We start from the raw sequence: 22,494 nt of genomic DNA, 5'->3' as shown, positions 1-22,494 counted from the left end.
TTTAGGTAGCATTATAACAAAATAGCCTCTAAATGCATTTAGCTAGCATTGTAACAAAATAGCCTCTAAATGCATTTAGCTAGCATGATAACAAAATAGCTGCTTAAAGCATTTAGCTAGCATTATAACAAAAGAGCCTCTAAATGCATTTAGCTAGCATTATAACAAAATTATACACTAAATGCATTTAGCTAGCATTGTAACAAAATAGCCACTAAATGCATTTAGCTAGCATTGTAACAAAATAGCCACTAAATGCATTTAGCTAGCATCATGACAAAATTATACACTAAATGCATTTAGCTAGCATTGTAACAAAATTGCCACTAAATGCATTTAGCTAGCATCATGACAAAATTATACACTGAATGCATTTAGCTAGCATTGTAACAAAATAGCCTCTAAATGCATTTAGCTAGCATTACAACAAAATAGCCTCTAAATGCATTTAGGTAGCATTATAACAAAATAGCCTCTAAATGCATTTATCTAGCATTATTCTAAAATAGCCACTAAATGCATTTAGCTAGCATTATAAAAAAAATAGCCTCTAAATGCATTTATCTAGCATTATTCTAAAATAGCCACTAAATGCATTTAGCTAGCATTATAAAAAAATAGCCTCTAAATGCATTTAGCTAGCATTATAAAAAAATAGCCTCTAAATGCATTTAGCTAGCATTATGACAAAATAGCCTCTAAATGCATTTAGCTAGCATTATTCTAAAATAGCCTCTAAATGCGTTTATCTAGCATTATTCTCAAATAGCCACTAAATGCATTTAGCTAGCATTATGACAAAATAGCCTCTAAATGCATTTAGGTAGCATTATGACAAAATAGCCTCTAAATGCATTTAGCTAGCATTATTCTAAAATAGCCTCTAAATGCGTTTATCTAGCATTATTCTCAAATAGCCACTAAATGCATTTAGCTAGCATTATGACAAAATAGCCTCTAAATGCATTTAGCTAGCATTATTCTAAAATAGCCTCTAAATGCGTTTATCTAGCATTATTCTCAAATAGCCACTAAATGCATTTAGCTAGCATTATGACAAAATAGCCTCTAAATGCATTTAGCTAGCATTATGACAAAATAGGCTCTAAATGCATTTAGCTAGCATTATAAAAAAAATAGCCTCTAAATGCATTTAGAAGAACTATATGTTAGCAATAGCAGTAACTTTTTTTCTAGTAACTGTCATAGAAATGTAAGCCAAGTTGTCCAATGCCAAATTTCCAGTCATTTCCAGCCCCATCACCATTAGTCACACGTTCGACATTTTTTCTGTGCTAGCAAAATATCTAAATGTTCAATATTTTATAAATCTGATACTAATAACTCTAGAAAATAATGTGAAATATATTGCAGAATAATAGTCGAGATATTACAGATCAGTGATTGAGATATATGGAGTATCGTTCAGTGTTATTTGGCTTGTGATTCTTTCTGGATGTAAAATTTCTACCACTTCATTTATCAAAATGTCAATAACTTGGGAGAGACAGGAAAATACGGTTAAGGGTGATATTGTTCATTAGCAATGGGCCATGGAACGGTCCAAGTTTTTTCTCTGAAATGGGAGTCCTCATTTTTGCTCCTCGCATAAGCACACAGACACTAATTCCTTGTGTAGTGCAGAATAAGAACATTGCTCTCTTTACTTAGGTCACGTCTGTCTGTCTCGCACCATCCTAATGGACTGCAGATGTGCATGGAGGCTGTGAACATGTTCTTCTGTTGCAGTTGATATCACACACACACACACAAACATGCTCACATTTACACGCACACCTACAAACACACACACACACACACACATACAAAACATGCACACACTTACACACACACCTACAAACATGAACACATGCACACACACACACGCACACACCTACTAAAATGAACACATGCACACATTCACACACACACCTATAAACACAGTTTCGCACACACACACACACATACAGATGTTATATATACATATCAGAGAAACCAAAAACTGAAACCAAACACACATCAAGCATTCGTTCTCTCTCTCTCTCTCTCTCTCACACACACACGCATACATCATACATATTCAACCGACCACCAGGAATCTTTTGTGTATTTTTAAGGATAATTTTATTTTAAAAAGTACACAAACAGGACTAGTTTCTCTCATTAATATAAGGCAAATCTCATACAGAACCACTGACATTAGTAGACTTTCCAGTCCACCATCACAGTAGTATGGTTAACACTTGAAACTTCTAATTGAACTGTTTCTTGTATACACTTTATACACTGAGGCATAATATTCATCATTAGTTAATATTTCAGTTATTTATTGATTTTTTTTTTAAAGAAATGAATTTTCCTGGATTTCATGATTTATTGTAACAAGCACACCAGCAATACTCCAGTTTCAATATCATCATCATTATATATATTTCAGGATTTTATGAACGTCCATGAAAAATTCCCACAAATTCGAAAGAAAAAAGAAAGAAAGAAAAACAAACAAATCTCCACGAGGCTGCACCATTCTCTTTATGTTTACGTATTTTGCTCAGTGTCAGGGGTTGTTTAAATCATCGCTTTTGCATGCCGAATCAGCTCGAGGCTGGCCGAAGCTGATCCATGGTTTTAGGGGCTGAGGGTCTCTGGTCACCTGGGAAATAGTGTGACTAACAAAGCAAAGAATGTGACCATTACAGACGGATTGGAGTTTAACGCCCGGCCACATTCCATCGAGTTTTCCTACGAACAAAACAGAACAAGGAAGATTACAACAAAGTGGATAAGGTTATAATTATCAAGAGAATTTATTAGAGAACTTTCAGGCTTAGTACTATATTATATATACTGTTTATATATATATGTACAGCTATGATAGAAAGTCATTACATTACTGTCACGTTGCTAATGTGACACTTTTGTCAGTTTCTTTTGTACAACACCAGAAGAATTTGACCATTTCTTTCCACACAGGCTACTCAGGTGCTTGTTCAGTCTCTGGTCATTTCGAGATTGGACTACTGCAGCTCTACCTCTGAATGCAATTCATCCCACTGCAAATGATTCAAAATGCTTCTGCATGACTTGTTTTCAACCTGCCCAAGTTCTCCCACACCACCCCACTGCTGTGTTCCCTCCACTGGCTTTCGGTAGCTGCATGCATTAGATTTAAATCACTGATGCTTGCCTACAAAGCCAAGAATGGTCCAGGACCATCTTACCTCAAAGATCTTATTACCCCTCGCATTGCACCTCACTCTCTCAGATCCACTAGCACTGCCCGACTGGTCCCACCATCTCTCAGGATATAAGGTAGGTATACATCTAGATTCTTATCTGTTCTGGCACCAAGGTGGTGGAACGAACTTCCCCTAGATGTCCATACAGCCAAGTCACTGACCGTCTTCAGATGACGGATGAAGACCTACCTCTTCCTGAGGCACTTAAACTAGCTATAATTTTCCCTGTTTTATGTATTGTTATATGTTGTATGTACATATTAAAAAACCTCAGTTTTTAGGCTGCACATTTAGACCTAGGTGCAGTTTGGTGTATGTGTTGGTGAAGAAAGCAGAGGAAAGCCTGACACTGACATGCAAAAGACTCCACATAGATGGTATCCTGAGCACAGGATCGAGTGCAGGAGCGACCTTGAAGCTATTTGTTAAAACGTTGATTGTTAAAACGTTGTTTTAGGAACAAATGAAGCATCTGAGTCATGGATAAGTAAAAAAAAAAATACATATAGTAAAATATAAGTGTTTTATTCTTTAAGGGTGTCTGTGTTACCTCAGGATGAAAGGGGTGGCACGTGTCTGGACGTCTTCTGTCCTTCTGCAATTTCAAACGCTCACATTTCAGCGATTCGTTATGTGCAGTGGGGGTTAAGGAAAACACACATGTATGAGCAATTTAATAAAATGAATAATAAAAATAAAAGACATACCACCAAATCAAACATATCATCAATAGGATTTTTTTTTCTTCATTTCATTTTTTTAAGAATCCAGATGTAACGTAAAATGACAGCTTGTTTACTAAGTTAGACAATGCAAAGTAATTGAACTGTACTCAGCTTGTGTATTTATCATGTGCAGCATCTTCCTATGACCCACTCAGACAGACTATCTATAGAGCTGACAAAGAGCAGCGCTAGGAAATGATGTTGTCAGATTTTATGCCTCAGAAACACACTGCACCCATATGAGCATTTTTACTGAGAGCGAACGTCTGGTGTTGATCATCGTTTCATTCTGGGTCATTGTGAAACACGCCATCTGTTTCGCTCAAGAGAGAGAGTGCATTGTACTGAAAAACCTCAGCATATTCATTGCGGAGAACCATTAATTTCAGCACAAACATCTCTTAGCCTTTTCATCTCCATTCAAACGACCAGGCCAGATCAGCTCTCTTCAAGAAAATCAAATTACAAATGAAAAATTCATGCATTTTTTTTTCTTAACATGTTTATATTTGCCTTTCTTTTTCAATTCCTGGGCCAAATAAGTAAAAATCAATTATAGCAAGCACAACAGAACATAGCACCCAAAACTTTTATATGATAGAGGAAAAAGCTATGTGTGTTAAATGAATAAATGAAATAAAGCATATTTTATAATATTGAAAGCATATTTTTTTGTTTTCTTTGGTTGATTGGTTGATGCCACCCATAAGGATTTAAACCAAACAAGTCATAAAAGCTGTCTTTTGTGCAGTTTGTGCTGGAATAATAACAGCAGATTGTAATCTGGAAATAATCTGACAACTAATGTGCTGCATAAGATCTTATATGCTGCGATTAATGTTATCAAAACCAAAATGATAATATGATTCATCATCATCATCATTATCATTTTATATAATTCAATTTAATTGTGTAACACTTTTGACAATGGATATTGTCACAAAGAGCTTTACAGAAATATATCAGGATATCAATAATAAATTTGATCCCTAATGTGCATGCCAGAGGTGGCAATAGCAAGGAAAAACTCCCTGAAACAATATGAGTAAGAAATGTTGAGAGGAACCAGACCCATGAAAAAACCGATCTTCATCTGGGTGACACCGGAGAGTGCGATTATAAATCATTTAGCTTTTATACCTGTGTACTATAAGGTCAAAAAGACTAATCGTGTATCCAGGAAATAGATTCTAGTGTTAACATGAAGTCTGTCTTGTTGAAGATCATCTGGTCACAAACCGTTCATGGTAATTGCAGTCTGAAGCCATCTTCATTCATGGTTTGTAAGTGCTACTCTCCACAGCAATCTCTCTTCCTCCAGGCTTTTCATGTTCATTCATGCGAATCTCCAAACAATCAACTGTACCAGTTGGAGAATTTGAATCAGTGTTTTTTTTTTCTTATACTTTTCCAGTACCGTCCAGTTTGGCTGAACCTGTTTCCCACTGTAGCCTCAGATTCCTGTCCTTGACTGACAGGAATGGAAACTGATGTGGCCTTCTGCTCTTGTAGCTCACCCACCTCAAGGTTTGGTGAGTTGTGTGTTCGGACATGCTTTTCTGCTTACCATGTTTGCAAAGAGTGATCATTTGTGTTACTGTAGGCTTCCTGTCAGCTCAAATCCTATAACTATCACTGAATGCTTTTTGGTTTTCACACCATGCTGTGTAAACTCTAGAGACTGTTGTGTGTATAATGGATGCCCTGGATACTGATATACTCAACCCAGCCCACCTGACACAACCATCATGCTAATTTCACTGACATTGCTGATATTTTTTCCTTGGTCTGATGTTTGAGGTGAACATTAACCGAAGCTCTTGACCTGTATCTGCATGAGTTTATACACTATGCTGTTGTCACATGATTGGCTGATTTTGCATGAATAAATGCATGAATGAGCAGATATGCAGTGTTTCCTAATAGACCTCAGCAGGCTTCACCAGTCAAATATAAATAGATAATTGATTTACTGATGTTTACCACTCAAGGTTCCATTAGTGAATGGTTCATTTATACAAAATAGGCTTCGTCTTAAAACTTGAATGAATTTCCTCGTTACAAGATTGCACCTTTTTGACCAATTATACAAGGGAAATAATTTATAATCACGCTCTTCGGTGTCACCCAGATGGCTATGGCTTACCTTTTTGAGTCTGGTTCCTCTCAAGGTTTCCTTCTCACATCGTCTCGGGGAGTTTTTCCTCTGACTTTGCTCATCCATGATAAATTGATATCTTGAACTTATATACTTCCGTTAAAAGCGATACACATATAAAACTGAACTGAATCGAATTTATAGCTACAGTATGACATTGTTCTCAGGCTTCCTCCTGTCTACTTTCAGTTCCATAAAGGATATACATAATTTCGATGGGGTCCATTGTGATGGGTCCAAAATCTCTGCAGTGACACTTATTGTCCACCACCACCATGAAAAGGTTACTGCTGGGAATTTGCTGGATGACAAACGACCTTAAGATGACAAGAGACACAGGGAGAGAACGAGCAGATAAGATGTGTTGTGTGTGTATGTGTGCCTTGTGACACACAACATATATCAAATACTTGACTCCACTCTTGCAGTACTGTTAGAGATTTTATACATATATATGCCAAAAAGATAACATACATCCTCAGCCACCCCATCTCTCAGCTTTCTCAGTCTCTCTCTCCTTCTTACACACACACACACACGACACACACCACATATTTCAAACAGCCCGAGAGGGTGTGATTTGTATATCTATTAATGAGGTTGTGCGTGCCAAGTGGAGCATAGCTCTCCGTACTGCGCTCTGTTCCACCAGATGTGCTGCCATTGTTTCATCCTCGCTCACCACTTTAATCAAACTTTACAGAGTAAAGCCCAAGCCTGGCCAGCGAAGTGTTGCAAAATATAAAACACTCAAATGCAAGAAGAGGGACAAATTGGAACCACACTCAAATTCAAATTTTTTTTTTTTTTTTTTAATACAGGTTTTTTATAGGATGGGGTGATGTATTCTGAGCTCGCTGATTTATGCATATGTGAGAGACTTACGAGGAAGAAGAGAGAAGAGAAAGGAAAAGAAGGGAAGAAAAGAGATAGATGATCATAGATGATCCCTCTGTTCTTTCTTTATCTCTGCCTCTCCCTGTTTTTCCATGGGGTGAGTGATTTATAGTTTCGCCCGTGCAGTGGTTTATCGCACACTTGGTGGATTCTCGTCCGCTCGGCTAGGACCTCAGCGCTAACGCCTTCAATCTATCCCAGATACACACTGACTAGGGTTTGATATAAGCAGAGACCCAATCGTGACCTGGCTGTATCTAAATCAAACACAGAGGCGCGCCGCTTAACATGTTGTCCCGATTAATCGGAGATGAATGATATGTAAATGCATCGAAAATTCCTGCTGAATCAACTAAGGATGCTTTTGTTTTTCGACACAGATATACGTCCGGCTCTTTATCGCATTCCGCTCGTCCGTTCTCTTAAACACTGATGTAATTGTTTGCGTGAAAAATGACTTCTGCCTGATCTCATGTTTTCATATTTTTATAATGAATTACATCGACAAAATCCAAGAGCTTCTCCTCGAAAATGTCTAAAAGTTCTCTTCTGAAAACCGCTTCAGATTTGTCGTAATTGCCAACACATTTAGCATGTGAACAGCTACAGTAACACACTACTGACAGATAAAGAACACAAATGTCAGAATCAATATGCGAAATTGTCTGCCTTATGAAAAAGTTAGATTAGATTATAAATAGAGATTTTATTGTAAGGTTTTTTGGTTTTTTTTTGCTAGCTGCAGGAACGCATTTCTATTATGCAGGAAAGAGATAACAATTGTTTAAAAATAAAGGCATCTGAGGTGCTGAGGAAAGAGAAAAATCTTTTATGTCTTTTAAACATGTTTTAAACATCTTTTCAATTTTCTCACAACAATTTTTTTTAAAGATTTGATTATGCTGTAAACATTTTCTTATAGGGCATTAGGCGATATTTTTGCTTATGTTTATATTTGTGTTTATGTTCTATTAAAAATGTAAAACATCAAAATTCAAGCTAATGACTGTCAGGGATCTTAAACTGGACTGGAAATTATAGTAAGAGCAATTGTGAAAAAAATAAAATAAAATTATGCTAATATCATCACATAATTACCCCCCCCCCCAAAAAAAAACAAAAAAAACAAAACAACAACAACAAAAATGTATTCAAAGTGAAGAAAATCTGTGGGTGTTTAAGGGAGGGCATTTTCCAAATATAACCCAAATCCAACACCCCAATCTTTAACATTCAACAATAATTCGATGATTATGAATTCAGGTTATTTCCATATACCAGTCTTACAGGCACAGTAACAAAAAAAAGCCCTGTTTAATTCATAAAATGTTCATCTTGTTTATCTTGATTTGAAGATTCTAGACATGACTCTTAAAGACATGAATCTTTAATAAATACTTCATAAAGCAATAACAGTTTTTTATAGTTTTTTATTCAAGCACAATGCTTTGTCATTACACGAGTGAAAGAAAAAGAAGAAAGCTCAATTAACAGCACATCACGGAACCATAAATACTCACTGCCTTACCAGCCTCTCTTGATGTTAATAAAACAAAACAAAGCAAAACCAAAGAAAGAAAAGCGCAGTTTGTCATGTTTACTGAGAAACCACAAAGCCTTCCATCCTCAAGATTTCCCCCTGTACAACTTCACTGTACAAAGTGCTGACAAAGTGCTAGAAAAAAAAAGGTTTCCTCACAAATTACACCATATCAATAATTGCATGAAGGTTTTTTTTCCCATACATGTTAGTAGCATCGTATTCTGTTTGTCCTCTATTGATCTTTTGCAAATACCACTTCCACTTAGGGCACTTGAGTAGCCAGTCCCAATGTGGCCTTTGCTTTGACGCCCCTGATATCCATGAAGAACCTTTCTACAGAAACTATTAACACTCATGCCTTCCAGAACATTCATCCAGCCCTTCTTTTTCCCTCATATATGTCAAACTACTGACATGAAAATAGAACAAAAAACTAAAACACCCAATATAACTGCTGTCTGGAAATGAGCTGTTCTGAAGAAAGAGATCTATTAAGTCCAAGGTTTTCTAGAATACACCTACTTTAAACCATACCACCAACCGCAAAGCAGAAGCATCCAACAATAACTTCACTTCAGTGTAACCTCAAGTAACCTTTGACTATTTCTACTCAGCCTTAAAAAAAAAAAAAAAAAAAAGCGGAATAGACCCTCCACAATCCTCCGTTTAGCCAATACTCAGCAAACAGTGATTCAAAACAGCCTACACTGAACTCTGATCCACTTGGACAGGAAACAGCCAGAGTTTAGATCAGCTTCACAAAAGTTTGATTAAGTCCAACTTATTTAAAGATATAAAACAGAGATAGTGATCCTGGCAAGAGAAGCGTGTATTGATGGGAAGTGATAAACACACTTCCCACTTGAGCTGCGTCTGGTCTTGTACTCCGAATGAAACAGACACATATGCATATACACATGTGCAAACAGACAAACACACACCGATACACACAAGGACACATACACACACAGACCCAGATATTTTGCGATGCTAATGGCTGGTGAATATCGCAGGCCTGAATCACAAACGAAGTCAAGCAGTGCAGCAGACCAAAACACACACACACACACACAAATACAATTACCTCACTTTTCATAACAAAGTAGTTGACCATTTCACTTCTGACTAGTTATGATTTTATTTTAGAATTAGATTATATTCAGATTAAATTGTTATTTAAATATCGTTAACAAATGATACACTGCCTTAGACTTTCTTCCCTTGTGTAGTCATGCCTTTTTTTGCCAGAGGTGCCTGTGTTCAGCATTACATTTATTTATGATGTCACACTCCACATGTGTGGTTAATGACTTAAATAAACTTGCTTTAAAAAAAAGTGCAGTTTACACAGTTTTTCTTTCAGTGTGGTGTGTGTGTGTGTGTGTGTGGGTAGCACTGAGCGAAGAAACCTCACCCCTACACTCATCATAAACTATTACTGAAGTAGGACTAAATGCTAATTTCTTCTTTAAAACACACACACACGTCACACTCCATATTTATAGTTCATAACTCATACGAATTTGCTTTAAATATGTGTAGATGTTCATAAGTATTTCTTTTACACCTTGCCTGCAAGGTTTAAATGTTACTGAAGATGTATATGGTGTTTTGTTATCAGAAAACCTTTAGAATAACTCTCCTCACAAGCATCTAAACCCAGAGTCACAATACTCTGTGCGTTATAACAAATTAAATAATTCATGTGTTTATGCTGATTGAAAATGTCTGATAAGTCGATTTCCATTCCACCTGCAGAACAGTTCACCAGTCTCCTTCAAATGGCTTACACAAAACTTTCCTAACAATACAGTGTATATATCAGTTATTTATATCAGCACAGTATGTATACCATGCACATCCAAATCAGTGCTTCGAAGCAATGACGATGTCTATTAATTAAATATTTCTTTGTCAAAGAAGGTTCATGTAGAACATATACTGTAAGCTACATTCCTGTCCAATGCATGACCTCAGTTTTTAACTTAATCCCTATGATTTAAAATTAATACCACTTTATTCAGTACTAATGCACAGCACTAAAGCTAAAGTGGTCCATTAAGGTTTAGTTTTTAAACAAAACCCAGCCTGGCCCCCTGAAACACGATCAATACTCAGCAGGCGTATTGTAAATTCATATTTTTCGGATTGGATCAGAAGTTAAAGGTTGGAGTAAAACGCCTCTCTGCACATTCCACTCGGTTTAAGTGCACTTAAATTAGGTTTATAAATGTTGGCGGTGGAGGGCTGATGTATATCACTGTGATAGGGGCACGGCGGCTGTAACCGAAAGTTTATACTCCTTGTAAAAAGGGCTTTGATGATAAACCACCCACATCCCCTTCTGACAGCACGCTTAGGAAAGTAAGGACAACAAAGTGCACAGGTGTGTGACTGCAATGAACATCACCATGCTTCAGTGAGGAGTTCTCAGGCACACACACACACACAAACCATCTCTTTGCAAGGTTAAGGCTAAATAATGGGAGGGGTTTGCTAGACAAACACACTTAACCCATAACCCACTCTGCTCAGAAGGACAGGAAAGCATGCGAAGAAGAAATCTCGAACACACACTACCACAAATAATATATTCACCTCTCTTACTATAGTTTTAGTACTTTTAAAATCACATTCTCCATGAATGCAAGTACCAGTGCAGAAACCCTCATGCCTAAGGAAATCGTTAAAAAAAGGGCACTGGGACCAAGCAGTGATGTGTGACCACACATTTAGAAGAGATTAGACAGAAGTCCATAAAAGATACACATATGGTGCCGTCTGGCCACAAAATGTGTGTGTGTGTGTGTGTGTGTGTGGAGTTCTAAATAATCAGTGTTACTCTATGTGAAGCCCCCCCACACAGCACTGAGGGAAGAAACCTCACCCCTACACCCATCATAAACTATTACTGAAGTAGGACTAAATGCTGGTTTCTTGTCTAACACACACACACACACACACATCAATTATAACTTTATAATTGACATAATTATGAATGTGGATAAACACACACACGCACATACGCACACACACACACACACACATAATTATGAATGTAGATAATGAATGCTATGTCTACACCTAAATCTAACCCCAACCTTAATCTCAGTAACTAAAAAGAAACCTTTGGGTATTTTTGGTATTCCTGCTGGACGGAACAACAAAAAAAGTCACGCGAACATGAGGTTTTCACTTTAATGTGGAGCTTCAAAGAACCGCTCACTCAACAGCTCATAGAAAAGGGTTGCCAGGTTGCAGCAAAATTCCCACCTCAACTACAACTCAAAAACCACACACAAACATTGAAATCAGTCCAGAAGGTTTGGAAATAGTAGACAGATTCTTCTTCTTTTCTTTTTGGAGGATCACAGTTCACAGTGGTGTACTTGTCTGATTTGGAGTATATGCATGCATTCACAGAATCTGGCAGCTCCGCATATAGATCACAAACGAGCAAACTGCACTGCATTTCTGTGAGCGCCACAAAAAAATAATCATTTAATTCATCCTGAAAACTTCTGTGTTCGTTCTGCACCATTTCTGAATGACTGTTCCCCACCATTAGTAAAATAAAACAAAAATAAGAAATCATGAATGCATATAGAATGACTTTCACTTCATTTAAAGTTTATTTACTTTATCTGATCTAAATTTTTTACTCTTTTTTTTAAACTATATCTATACTCATAACTCTATCTTAATTCTAGTTTAATTCTATTGTATTGTATGTGACAAATAAACTTTGAATTTGATTTGAAATGCCTCTTAAAGGATCCCATTTTGACTCTGCACTGATGGTTGCCTCCCAGTGAGTTTATTTTTTTATTTCTATGTCACTTGCAGCCGAAATAACAGTTTGTTTATTTGGGAAAGACAGTGTTGTTCTTGAAGCATGCTGACTTAGCTTGCTTACTCAGTCACATTATACTCAGTCAAAAAAAAAAAAAAGCTTTCCAGAAAGTTCTATAGGGCACTGGGTTCAGGAATTGACCTGTAAATTGAACATAGTGATAGGAATAATATAAAACACCCACATCTGCTTTAAATCTGAAAATAGATATGAATATTTTAAGCATTTAAGACATACAGATATGAATACAGCTAATGCACTGCATTACATTCCTACTATAGTATACTGTATATGATAATTTCTTACATTTTAAGCAATATTTTAGAGTAACTCAGTGATACATAGTGATTTATATTTAATATCATGTATTTCTAACATGAACAAAACATTTTTAAAAAAAATCCAAGGTCTCAAATGAAAATAATGATTTTTTAGTGAATTAAATTTATTTTCTGAAATGCTTAGCCTACTGAGGGGGACTCGGGGCACAAGGTGGGGGGAACCAGGGACAAGGTGCCAACACATCATAGGACGCAATCACACACACTATGAAGAATTTAGAAATGCCAATCAGCCTACAATGCGTGTCTTTAGACTGGGGGAGGAAACTGGAGAACCCAGAGGAAACTGAATCATGAGGAAAACATGCAAACTCCACACACACGCACACAGGCTGACGACAGGAATCAACCCCCTTACTCCACAGGTGAAGACAAACATCCTAACCACTAAACCATGGCGAATATTTATGCGAATATTTTAAGCACTAAACACACACAGATTCAAACACAGAACACGTGATACTTTCTTATATTTAATGCAGATTTCAGGGCAAGACTTATTCACTGATAAATAAAGATATACTCAATGATATGTCATTTTTATATTTATATAATATTTCAAATATTGGATTGGTATTAAAAAGGAGTCATAATAAAACTTTGAGTGAATGCTCTATAGTGTAAAAATAGCTTGGCACATTTAAAAGTTCATGGGCATTTTTCTTCCCAGGTTTTAGAGGTCTATTAGAAAGTTCTTAATTTCTAGAAAAATCCCTGATAGGGAAACTCTCTGGTTGATGGTGATTACTGTAGAAAGCGACCGAAATTGTTGATGTGTAACATCATTTAGCTTGATAAGCCAGTGAAGGTACCTTACAAAGTAACATAAAAAATTGTGTGTGTGTTTCTAATCAATTTCTTCCATCCAAATGAGATTAAGCTAATCTTAGCCTCTGGGCACACACACTTAACCAGATTACCTTGATTTCATATTGTACAGGGCTTGGGGAGGTCGAGTGGATGCAGGCCTGTGGGATGTGCTTTTGGACGCACTTGACAAAGCCATTCCACCAGCTGTAAATGTGCAAACGGAGTTATGGCCGGTGGCCATTTCTTAGCTACGGTATCTCATGCCACATGTGTTCTTTGTTGTTTTAAGAATGCACCAGTTCATCAGCTGTGATGGCCCCGATTTAAATGTCGACATTGGGGAAGATTCCTGGGTTCCTTTAGGCTCCTTCACTGAAAGCTAGTCACCTGGGGTTTGATGTGTTTGTGCTAGTTGTTTGAGTAAATGAACCTAAGCAGCACATGCACAGAAATACTTTTTGGTATAATACACACTTCTCATTATATGTCCATGTGCACACACTCTGGCCTGGACAAGACCATATAAGGTTGTGTGTGTGAATTCTGCCATTTTAAGATGTTGCATCAGAAAAATGACTCTCAAAAAGGTCACAGCAGGTAACATTCTAATTTTATATTTCCTAATACTTTTATACAACATTAACAATGTTGTTGTAGAGAGAAAATGGATAGAAATAAAAGTAACACGTTCCAAGTGAATTACACACAGATTAAAATATTCTCAACACATTAAAAATGTTAATGGATTTTTTCCCCGTTTTTTTTTTTAATGATCTAACTCACCTCAACCCAAACACGCTCTTGCAATAAACTATTGCGATCGTTTCCTTCCGAATAAATATTTTCCCCTTCCAAATAGCGTATTTTAATCATACTGTAAAGTGATACCCTGCATCCCTGTGTTTTGCTATTTTGCGGTGCAGTCGAGGCACTAAAAGTGAAATATGGACTGAATCGGGACAAAAGTGGACGCTTCTCAAAAAAAACAACTCCACCGTTCAATTTTGGTGTCTCAGCCCTTGACGAGTCCAGCGATTGAAATGTCAGCGTGAGTTAATAAAAGCTTGTGATGTTTATTATATGGTATCGGCAGAGGTGTTACGTTTTGAAGTGGCAGCCATTTTGTGCTGACGGGAGAAACGGCGGTGGTTACGAGTGTATAATATTTCTGCAGAATAGGTCAGAAATCATACGGCGCAATACACACAGACGAACTGTCTCTGATTTCATTTGCAGAGCTTTACACGGAGGTGTATGGATAATGTTCGACACTCAGCGTGATAGCCAACACTCAGTGATAAAATCAGACACACACACTCACACAAATATGCACAAGTGTTGAGCTGAGGATTTTAGGAACGTTGAATCTTAAGAAGCAAACTAACGGTGGATGGAGATTTACCTCCAAATCCTGGCATGTGTCTGTGTTTTGAAATTCATAGCCATGGCCTGTGAGTGTGTAATCGGCTTTATGAGATGGAGTATGTCCTCTCTGTCTGTGTTTAGAATTCCACTCACTTAATGCAGTCCTCGCAGTCTATGTTCCCTGTGGTCTCCTTAATGGTTCGCTCTGAGATGAAGGCCGGGTATTCGGTATCGCATGGAACCAGCATAGTCCGACCCTCTCTCTGGGCTAGTAAGTGGACAGATTGATAGATAGAGCCAGAGAGAGAGAGAGAGAAAGAGAGAGAAAAAGAGAGCATTATCTACATCTCAAAGCATCCTGTTAAAGAAGCATGTATACAGTACACAAAAACTTGCTGCAGGCAATGGAAAGCATGTTTTTATTTAGATCTGACGCCACCTAGTGCCCACAAGAATAACTCTGCCTCATATCCCCTACGCTTTCGATGCAACATCCATAAATCTACATAAATGCTCCAAACAAATATCTCACATCTGAGCTGACATTTGAGTCGGTTTATTCGCTGCTTGTAAACATCCGAACACATAAAGAAGTAATTAAGGCTCCCTCTTAAAAATTATTTATTTGCATAACTTATTTGTCTGCGACCTTCTCAAAAAAAAAAATCCTACTTTCTACTTTTAAAATGCCTCGTAAAGAGAATGGAAAAAGGATCAGACTCGGATTTAGAGCTTTAAATGTCAGTGTTTCGTTTCTTTTTTGTCATGCCTTGTGCAGATGTGTTCAACTTCACAAGTTGGACAGATCTGACACCACTTGACAAGTAAATACACAGAGCTGTGTTTCTCATAATGGGGTCCCATATCCAGAAAGTATAGCCCGGGGGGGGGGGTGATTATTATGAAATCACAACCATCTATTATTTATTATTGAGTTCTTATAGGTATTAGCCTGTCTGACTAGTCGCTCAAATTGCATGGGTTTAATCCAAAACTCATTATCTGGAAAAATAAATAAATAAATAAATAAAAATCACAGTTAATGTGTTCTGTCAGCGGAAAGGAATAAAAAAAAAGCTCCATGGCTTCAGGAAATAGAAGTATATCATGGTACACAGTTGAATAATGAATATATTTGAATAATTGGATTACGTTCATACAAATAAATCTGTATTTAGATGGTCAGTGGAATTTATTTTACAGTTATAGGGAGGTTTTTTTTCTCTGCAAAAAAATGAGAAGCCCTAATCGGTGGTTTGGAGAATGGCACGGATAAGATGAGTTTTCATTACTGTGATTTAGGTTGTATATTTGGATATAACCTGGGTATGATAAATCTGGGCTGTTAATCATAGTTGGGAAACTGTGCTTAAATGAATTGTAGTGTGTGTGTGTGTGTGTGCGTGAGAAAGAGAGAGAGAGAGAAAATCACAGAAAAATGAAACCATGTATAAAAATTAAATAATAAAAAAAAATTGTGTAAATATAAACACCCGCATGACATATGACAAAATAATTGAATCATGAAGTGTGAAGAAAACACAGCTTCACATTAAATTGAAGACTTTCCAAAAGCAAACATTTCAAATTTTCTGTAAGTTTGTTAGTTTTCATTAGAGATAATGAAGCATGCCCTTAAACTGTCAATCAACTGTGCCGTGATTTAGGTTTTATATTCAGATGTACACGATTAAACGAATTGTAGCATATGGGGTGTGTGTGTGTGTGTGTCTGTGTGTGTGTGTGATAAAGAATTAGTCATGTGAGAAAATCACAGAAAAACGAAACCATGTGCAAAAATAAATGATTTGGGAAAGAAAAAATGAGACCAAAAATATGAGACATTTGCACATTAAATTGAAGACTTTATGTAAGGGTACTAAGTCATTTATTGTAAGAGAACCTCTGAGTGGTGGTGTGGGAAAGGCACAAATAAGTCATTAGTAATAATGAAACGTGTCCCAAACTGTCAATCAAGTGTGCTGTGATTTAGGTTTTATATTTGGATTTAACCTACATATGACAAATCTGAGCTGTTAATTACAGTTGGGAAACTGTGCTTAAATGGAACATAGTATGTGGTGTGTGTGTGTGTGTGTGTGTGTGTGTGTGTGAGAGAGAGAGAGAGAGAGAGAGAGAGAGAAGAAATTTTGATTTACATAATATATATATAAGTGAGACTTGTTTTAATAGAGTAATTGGCCCAAGGGGAAGTTTGGATTTACTGATATTTTAATCCCAGCTGAAGCACGTTTTCCGAGTGACAGGTCGTGGGACAGAAAGGGAGAAACACACTGTGAAATATGTTATGGCTTAAAATTGTTTCGCTGTACTGTAAGTATTTTCTTGGCAGAAATATGTCTGTGGTATTAAGCAGCGGATATTGCTTCCTAAAATATACTGCTTAAAATAAAGCATCTTGGTCTGTAATTACAAGAGCCACACACACACACACACACGCACACACACACACACACACACACATAGGTAAGCCTAGGTGACCGTCATTTAGCATTACAGTAAAAATTACACTTGATAAAAACAGGAAGGTGCATTTCACCACGTTATGTCCTGTGACACACGTGTCACATCGTGTGAATAATATGTGAACACCTGTGACAGAGAGATATTTATGTGAGAAAAAATAAGAGAAAAAATGAAACCACATGTAACATAGGTAGGTAAATTTTGTCATGATAAACTTTGATGTTGGCTTGACAAAGCCAGCCTGAAATTTTCGAGAAGTAGAAGTAGATAGACAGACAGACAGATAGACAGATAGATAGATAGATAGATAGATAGATAGATAGATAGATAGATAGATAGATAGATAGATAGAGAACCAATACCATTAGAGTTGAGTAGATAGACAGACAGACAGACAGACAGACAGACAGATAGACAGACAGACAGACAGACAGACAGACAGACAGACAGACAGATAGATAGATAGATAGATAGATAGATAGATAGATAGATAGATAGATAGATAGTGAACCAATACCATTAGAGTTGAGTAGATAGACAGACAGACAGACAGACAGATAGATAGATAGATAGATAGATAGATAGATAGATAGATAGATAGATAGATAGATAGATAGATAGATAGATAGATAGATAGTGAACCAATACCATTAGAGTTGAGTAGATAGACAGACAGACAGACAGACAGATAGATAGATAGATAGATAGATAGATAGATAGATAGATAGATAGATAGATAGATAGATAGATAGATAGATAGATAGATAGATAGATAGATACTGCCATTAGAGTCGAGTAGAGAGATGAGGTGTCAATACTTTTAGAATTAAGTAGATAGATAGGGTCAATATTTTTACAGTTGTGTCGATAGATAGGGTCAATACGTTTAGAGTTTAGTAGATAAATGTGGTGCCAATACTTTTAGATTCAAGTAGATAAATAGGGTGCCAATACTTGAGTAGATAGAGAAGGTCAATAATTTTCGAGTTGAGTAGAGAGATGGGGTGTCAATACTTTTAGAATTAAGCAGATAGATAGGGTCAATACTTTTAGAATTGAGTAGAGAGATAGGGTGCCAATACTTTTAGAGTCGAGTAGATAGACAGGGTGTCAATACTTTTAGAGTCGAGTAGATAGATAGGGTCAATACTTTTAGAGTCGAGTAGATAGATAGGGTCAATACTTTTAGAGTCGAGTAGATAGATAGGGTCAATACTTTTAGAGTCGAGTAGATAGATAGGGTCAATACTTTTAGAGTCGAGTAGATAGATAGGGTCAATACTTTTAGAGTCGAGTAGATAGAAAAAAATAAACATGGACACGTGACAAAAAGCGTGCAGCAGAATGTGAAGTGTGTAGAGAACACAGAACACAGTCATGTCTTTTCTATAAGAGGATCTTTCAGAGAATCTCAGCTTGATTAAAAAAATGTTGACACAGTGACAGAAATAATTCAGACCCTGAGCTGTAACATCCACGTGCCACCAGCTGTACAGGTTGAACTCCATCAGAAATCTGCGGGCAGAAAAGAAAACCATAACCAAAGGAAACTATGCTCACATGCTTTCCAGCACATTCTAATGGTGGGAATCATTAGAACTGTACTTGTTGTTGATCTGTAAGTTGGCACTGATTCCTTATAAGCATTTTAAGCAGCTCTCATAATGCTTAATAAAATTCTCAAAATAACCAATCAATGTTCATTACAATGTCTTTATTACATAATTATAATTCATCTGTAATGTCTATTAACAATTCTAAAAGCAGTAAAACGTCATCACTTTAAGTTGTTCCTAAAATGACAAGTACACACACACACACACATATATATATATATATTCAAACTTCACTAAAGTGTCTGCATGTGATTTTATAATTAAAAAGAAGTGAATAATTTTATATAATTTTAATAATATTAATTTGAATAATTTTAAGAATATTTGGGGTTGTTCCAACTAACTAAACATGTTGAAAATATAATAAACATTTAGAAAATTGTTGTAATCCCCAGCCAGGTGAGGCATTTTAAGTTTCCTCCAACTTTTAAAATTTGTATAAAAGATGTCATGATACCATTTGATATTTAAAAAAAAAAAAAGAATAAAGTTTAAGGTTTTATATCATATGGCAGTCTAATGAAAAAAATAAATAAATAAAAAATAGATGGATACTACAGATAGATACTACCTCCATTCTTGCACATTTTCTTGCATTGTATAGCTCTGATATGATAAAACATGATTTATAAGTGATACAGTGCAACAGGGAGAGCTCTTTATGAGGTGGGGTTATGGGGAAAAGGAAAATATTTGTACCACGAATTAAATGAATGCATTAATGTTTCCTTATGTTTGTGTACAACTTAAAAACTAAGTTAAAAAATGAAGTGAATTGCGTCTTCTAACAAGGAATAATTTATTTGAAGCATACACTGATGAGTTTTTATAAAAAGGTTTTTATAATATTTGTTAAACAACACTTTAAAATTCTAAAGTACTTTAGGATTTATTATTATTATTATTATTATTTTTATACAAGTTTTACAGTGGAGCAGATGGCATTATAATGAATTGTAACATCTGCATTATACCACTGAGGAATTATTTATAGGCCTTTACTAGAGCTTTATGAGCTTTATTGGTGTTTATAAAATGTTTACAAGGTCTCATTACCAACTTGCAAAAAATTACATGCAATGATTTATATTTATGAATATAGGTTTTATAGACGTGTCACTGAAAGTGTGTCATTCTATTCAATATGGCAAGAATTCTATTCAAATATCCAGACATACAGCTATTTGTAATCTTTTTTATATTTACTTGGTGGTGGAAGTTACTGTAATTGTTATTTTAAGGAGAGTAGAAATGTCCCATAAGCCAACTCTGATTAAAGGAATAAAAGTCTCGTAAATGACCGTAATTAATCGCCTGATGTTTTTAATAAGACTGAATAATAGAATATAGTGTGTATAGGCTTTGTCTTTTTGTTTACACCATCAGCAGAACTTTACAACAACAAACTCGCAACTGCAAACGAAAGGATGGCTTTGATCACATCAGTCTGGCCAAGAGTAACCTCAGCAAGGGTAGCAAGTTCAAAGCGGCATCCCAGGATTCCCCTGGCTATCTCCATTAGGCTTTCGGTAATTTGCGATGTTTTGGAAAAATCGAATGAATAAAAGCAGATGACTCGGAGGTTACTTACATGACGAGCTCGGTCAGCAGCCATTTAACTGTCGCAAAGAAGGCGAAGTAGGGCTGCGAGGAAGAGGAAAGCCATAAATCACACATAAACACATGACAGTAAACAACAAGAAGTGTCGGGCTGGTGCGGTCGGGTACACACGTAGAAATGCAGTAAATAAAGAGGAGTAATTAGGACTAGGGTGCAAGACATGGGAAAGATCACGCACGTACACATATAGGGGCAAGCACACACACACACACACACACACTCAGAGGCTGGTGTATAGATGTGGCTGCTCTTCATCATTGTGCGGCAAGACCACCCAAGAATGAGAAGGCATGAAACAAAAGAGAGGAAGAAGAGAAGACTGAATCAAGCAAGACAAAAAAAAGAGGAGATGCTGCACATTCACACAGACATAACAACTTAATAGCAGTTCACAGTAGGCACTGGTGCGCTTTGTTTCAGCGCTTCTTTTATGCTCACGTCTAACAGACTGCTTGAACTGTCACTGCTCTCAGCGTAGATCCTGCAGATGGCCTGATAGTCATACAGAGTCACCCTAAGAGAGAGAAAATGAAAGACAGCAACACAGACACACACAAACAACCACACACACACACACACAGACACAAAGAAAGAAATAATTGAAGTCAGGAGAAGTAAGGAAAAAATGTGTACCGAAACGTGCCAACATTCCAAATTTCAAGCTTTAAAAGTAGTTCATTAATAATTAAAAGAAAGTTTGTACAGCTTTACTGAAGAGAAGTTCGAGTCGTATCAAAATTTCAGCTCAATAATATTTCACACGGCATAAATTGTAAGGTTTGTACAAGAAAAACAATAGTTCTAAATGAATAATATTGCGAGTACCTTGAAAAAAATGTGAATTAGTTAACATTAACATTATTTTTTCAAATCAGGGAAAATCTCAAATATTTTCCAATTTAAAATGAATATCTTTTTTTAAGCACCCAGATTAACTGCTGGAGTATCTTCATATCTAACTAATATTCATGCCGTTGTGTGAATTTCCTCATCTGTTCAATCCAGTATTTCATGTGTCCAACAAGTGGCCAGTGTGCTGTAAGGTGAAAAACAGCTCAGCAATCACCAAACCCGTGTGTGAACCCAGTGTAGAGGGCAAACTCAAGGTAAGATGTCTAGACTTGATTCCACTTTCACAATGATGGTGATTCCAGAGCGTGAAAGGTGCTGATGGAAAAGGCACAAGGATAAGGAACACTGCTGTGTGTGGAAGCATATTAGATGATGTTCTGTGCAATAGGTGGAGAATATCTTTCATAACCGGGCCTCCAGGCTAGGAAAGGCTGAGCTGTGTGTGTGTGTGTGTGTAGGTGTGCTTGAAAGCATGTCAGGTGTTTGTGTCTGAACTTTAATATGCATGTCTGACTGCATTTCTGAGACTGCGGTTCCAAGTGCGAAGAATGTATGACCACATCTGATGCGTGTGACTGACAGGGCAGGTGTGTGGAGGGGATTTGGTCGGCTTTGAAGCATTCAAACCTGTGTGTGTGTGTGTGATCACTGTCTGGACTGCTAGCAGATGGAGTTTTGACACCACCGCACACACTGCCTGAGGACAGGTTCGACCTGGAGCAACCACCACTGGAGACGCACAACCGTGACATAGCGTGCAGATGAGATTACGGCTAATCCCTCAGAACTGATGGGATTAACAACATCGCTTGGTTTTAGGCACGCTGGGAGACGTGAGGCACACGTTTCTGGAAGTTATTATCTCTTGCCCTGACTGTTCCTATTTTACCTTTTAACTATATTTTGGATTTTATTTTCAAGGAAAAATATACAAGCACTAATGTGACTAATATTTGCATTGTTAGTCACCAGAATGGATTGTAATCA

General features: G+C 36.7%; 1 protein-coding gene across 7 annotated transcripts in view; it reads right to left on the bottom strand.

The window, feature by feature from the left end:
- Positions 1 to 2,123: 2,123 nt before the first annotated feature.
- Positions 2,124 to 22,494, bottom strand: part of cacna2d3a (calcium channel, voltage-dependent, alpha 2/delta subunit 3a) — a 199,344-nt gene continuing 178,973 nt past the window's right edge. For all 7 annotated transcript variants that reach the window (XM_058390454.1, XM_058390456.1, XM_058390455.1 and 4 more), the window contains 7 exons: positions 21,094 to 21,169; positions 20,626 to 20,678; positions 18,878 to 18,933; positions 15,085 to 15,199; positions 6,322 to 6,439; positions 3,790 to 3,867; positions 2,124 to 2,742 (listed from right to left, as the gene is read on the bottom strand). In XM_058390454.1, coding sequence (XP_058246437.1) covers positions 2,650 to 2,742; positions 3,790 to 3,867; positions 6,322 to 6,439; positions 15,085 to 15,199; positions 18,878 to 18,933; positions 20,626 to 20,678; positions 21,094 to 21,169 — 589 coding nt within the window. In that variant the 3' untranslated portion in view covers positions 2,124 to 2,649. The remainder of the gene's footprint in view (positions 2,743 to 3,789; positions 3,868 to 6,321; positions 6,440 to 15,084; positions 15,200 to 18,877; positions 18,934 to 20,625; positions 20,679 to 21,093; positions 21,170 to 22,494) is intronic.

This window comes from Hemibagrus wyckioides, linkage group LG05 (genome assembly GCF_019097595.1).
Source record: "Hemibagrus wyckioides isolate EC202008001 linkage group LG05, SWU_Hwy_1.0, whole genome shotgun sequence".
In the NCBI taxonomy this organism is placed as follows: domain Eukaryota; kingdom Metazoa; phylum Chordata; class Actinopteri; order Siluriformes; family Bagridae; genus Hemibagrus; species Hemibagrus wyckioides.
The sequence above is the reverse complement of the archived record's forward strand: the minus strand, read 5'-3'. Positions and strand labels throughout refer to the sequence as shown.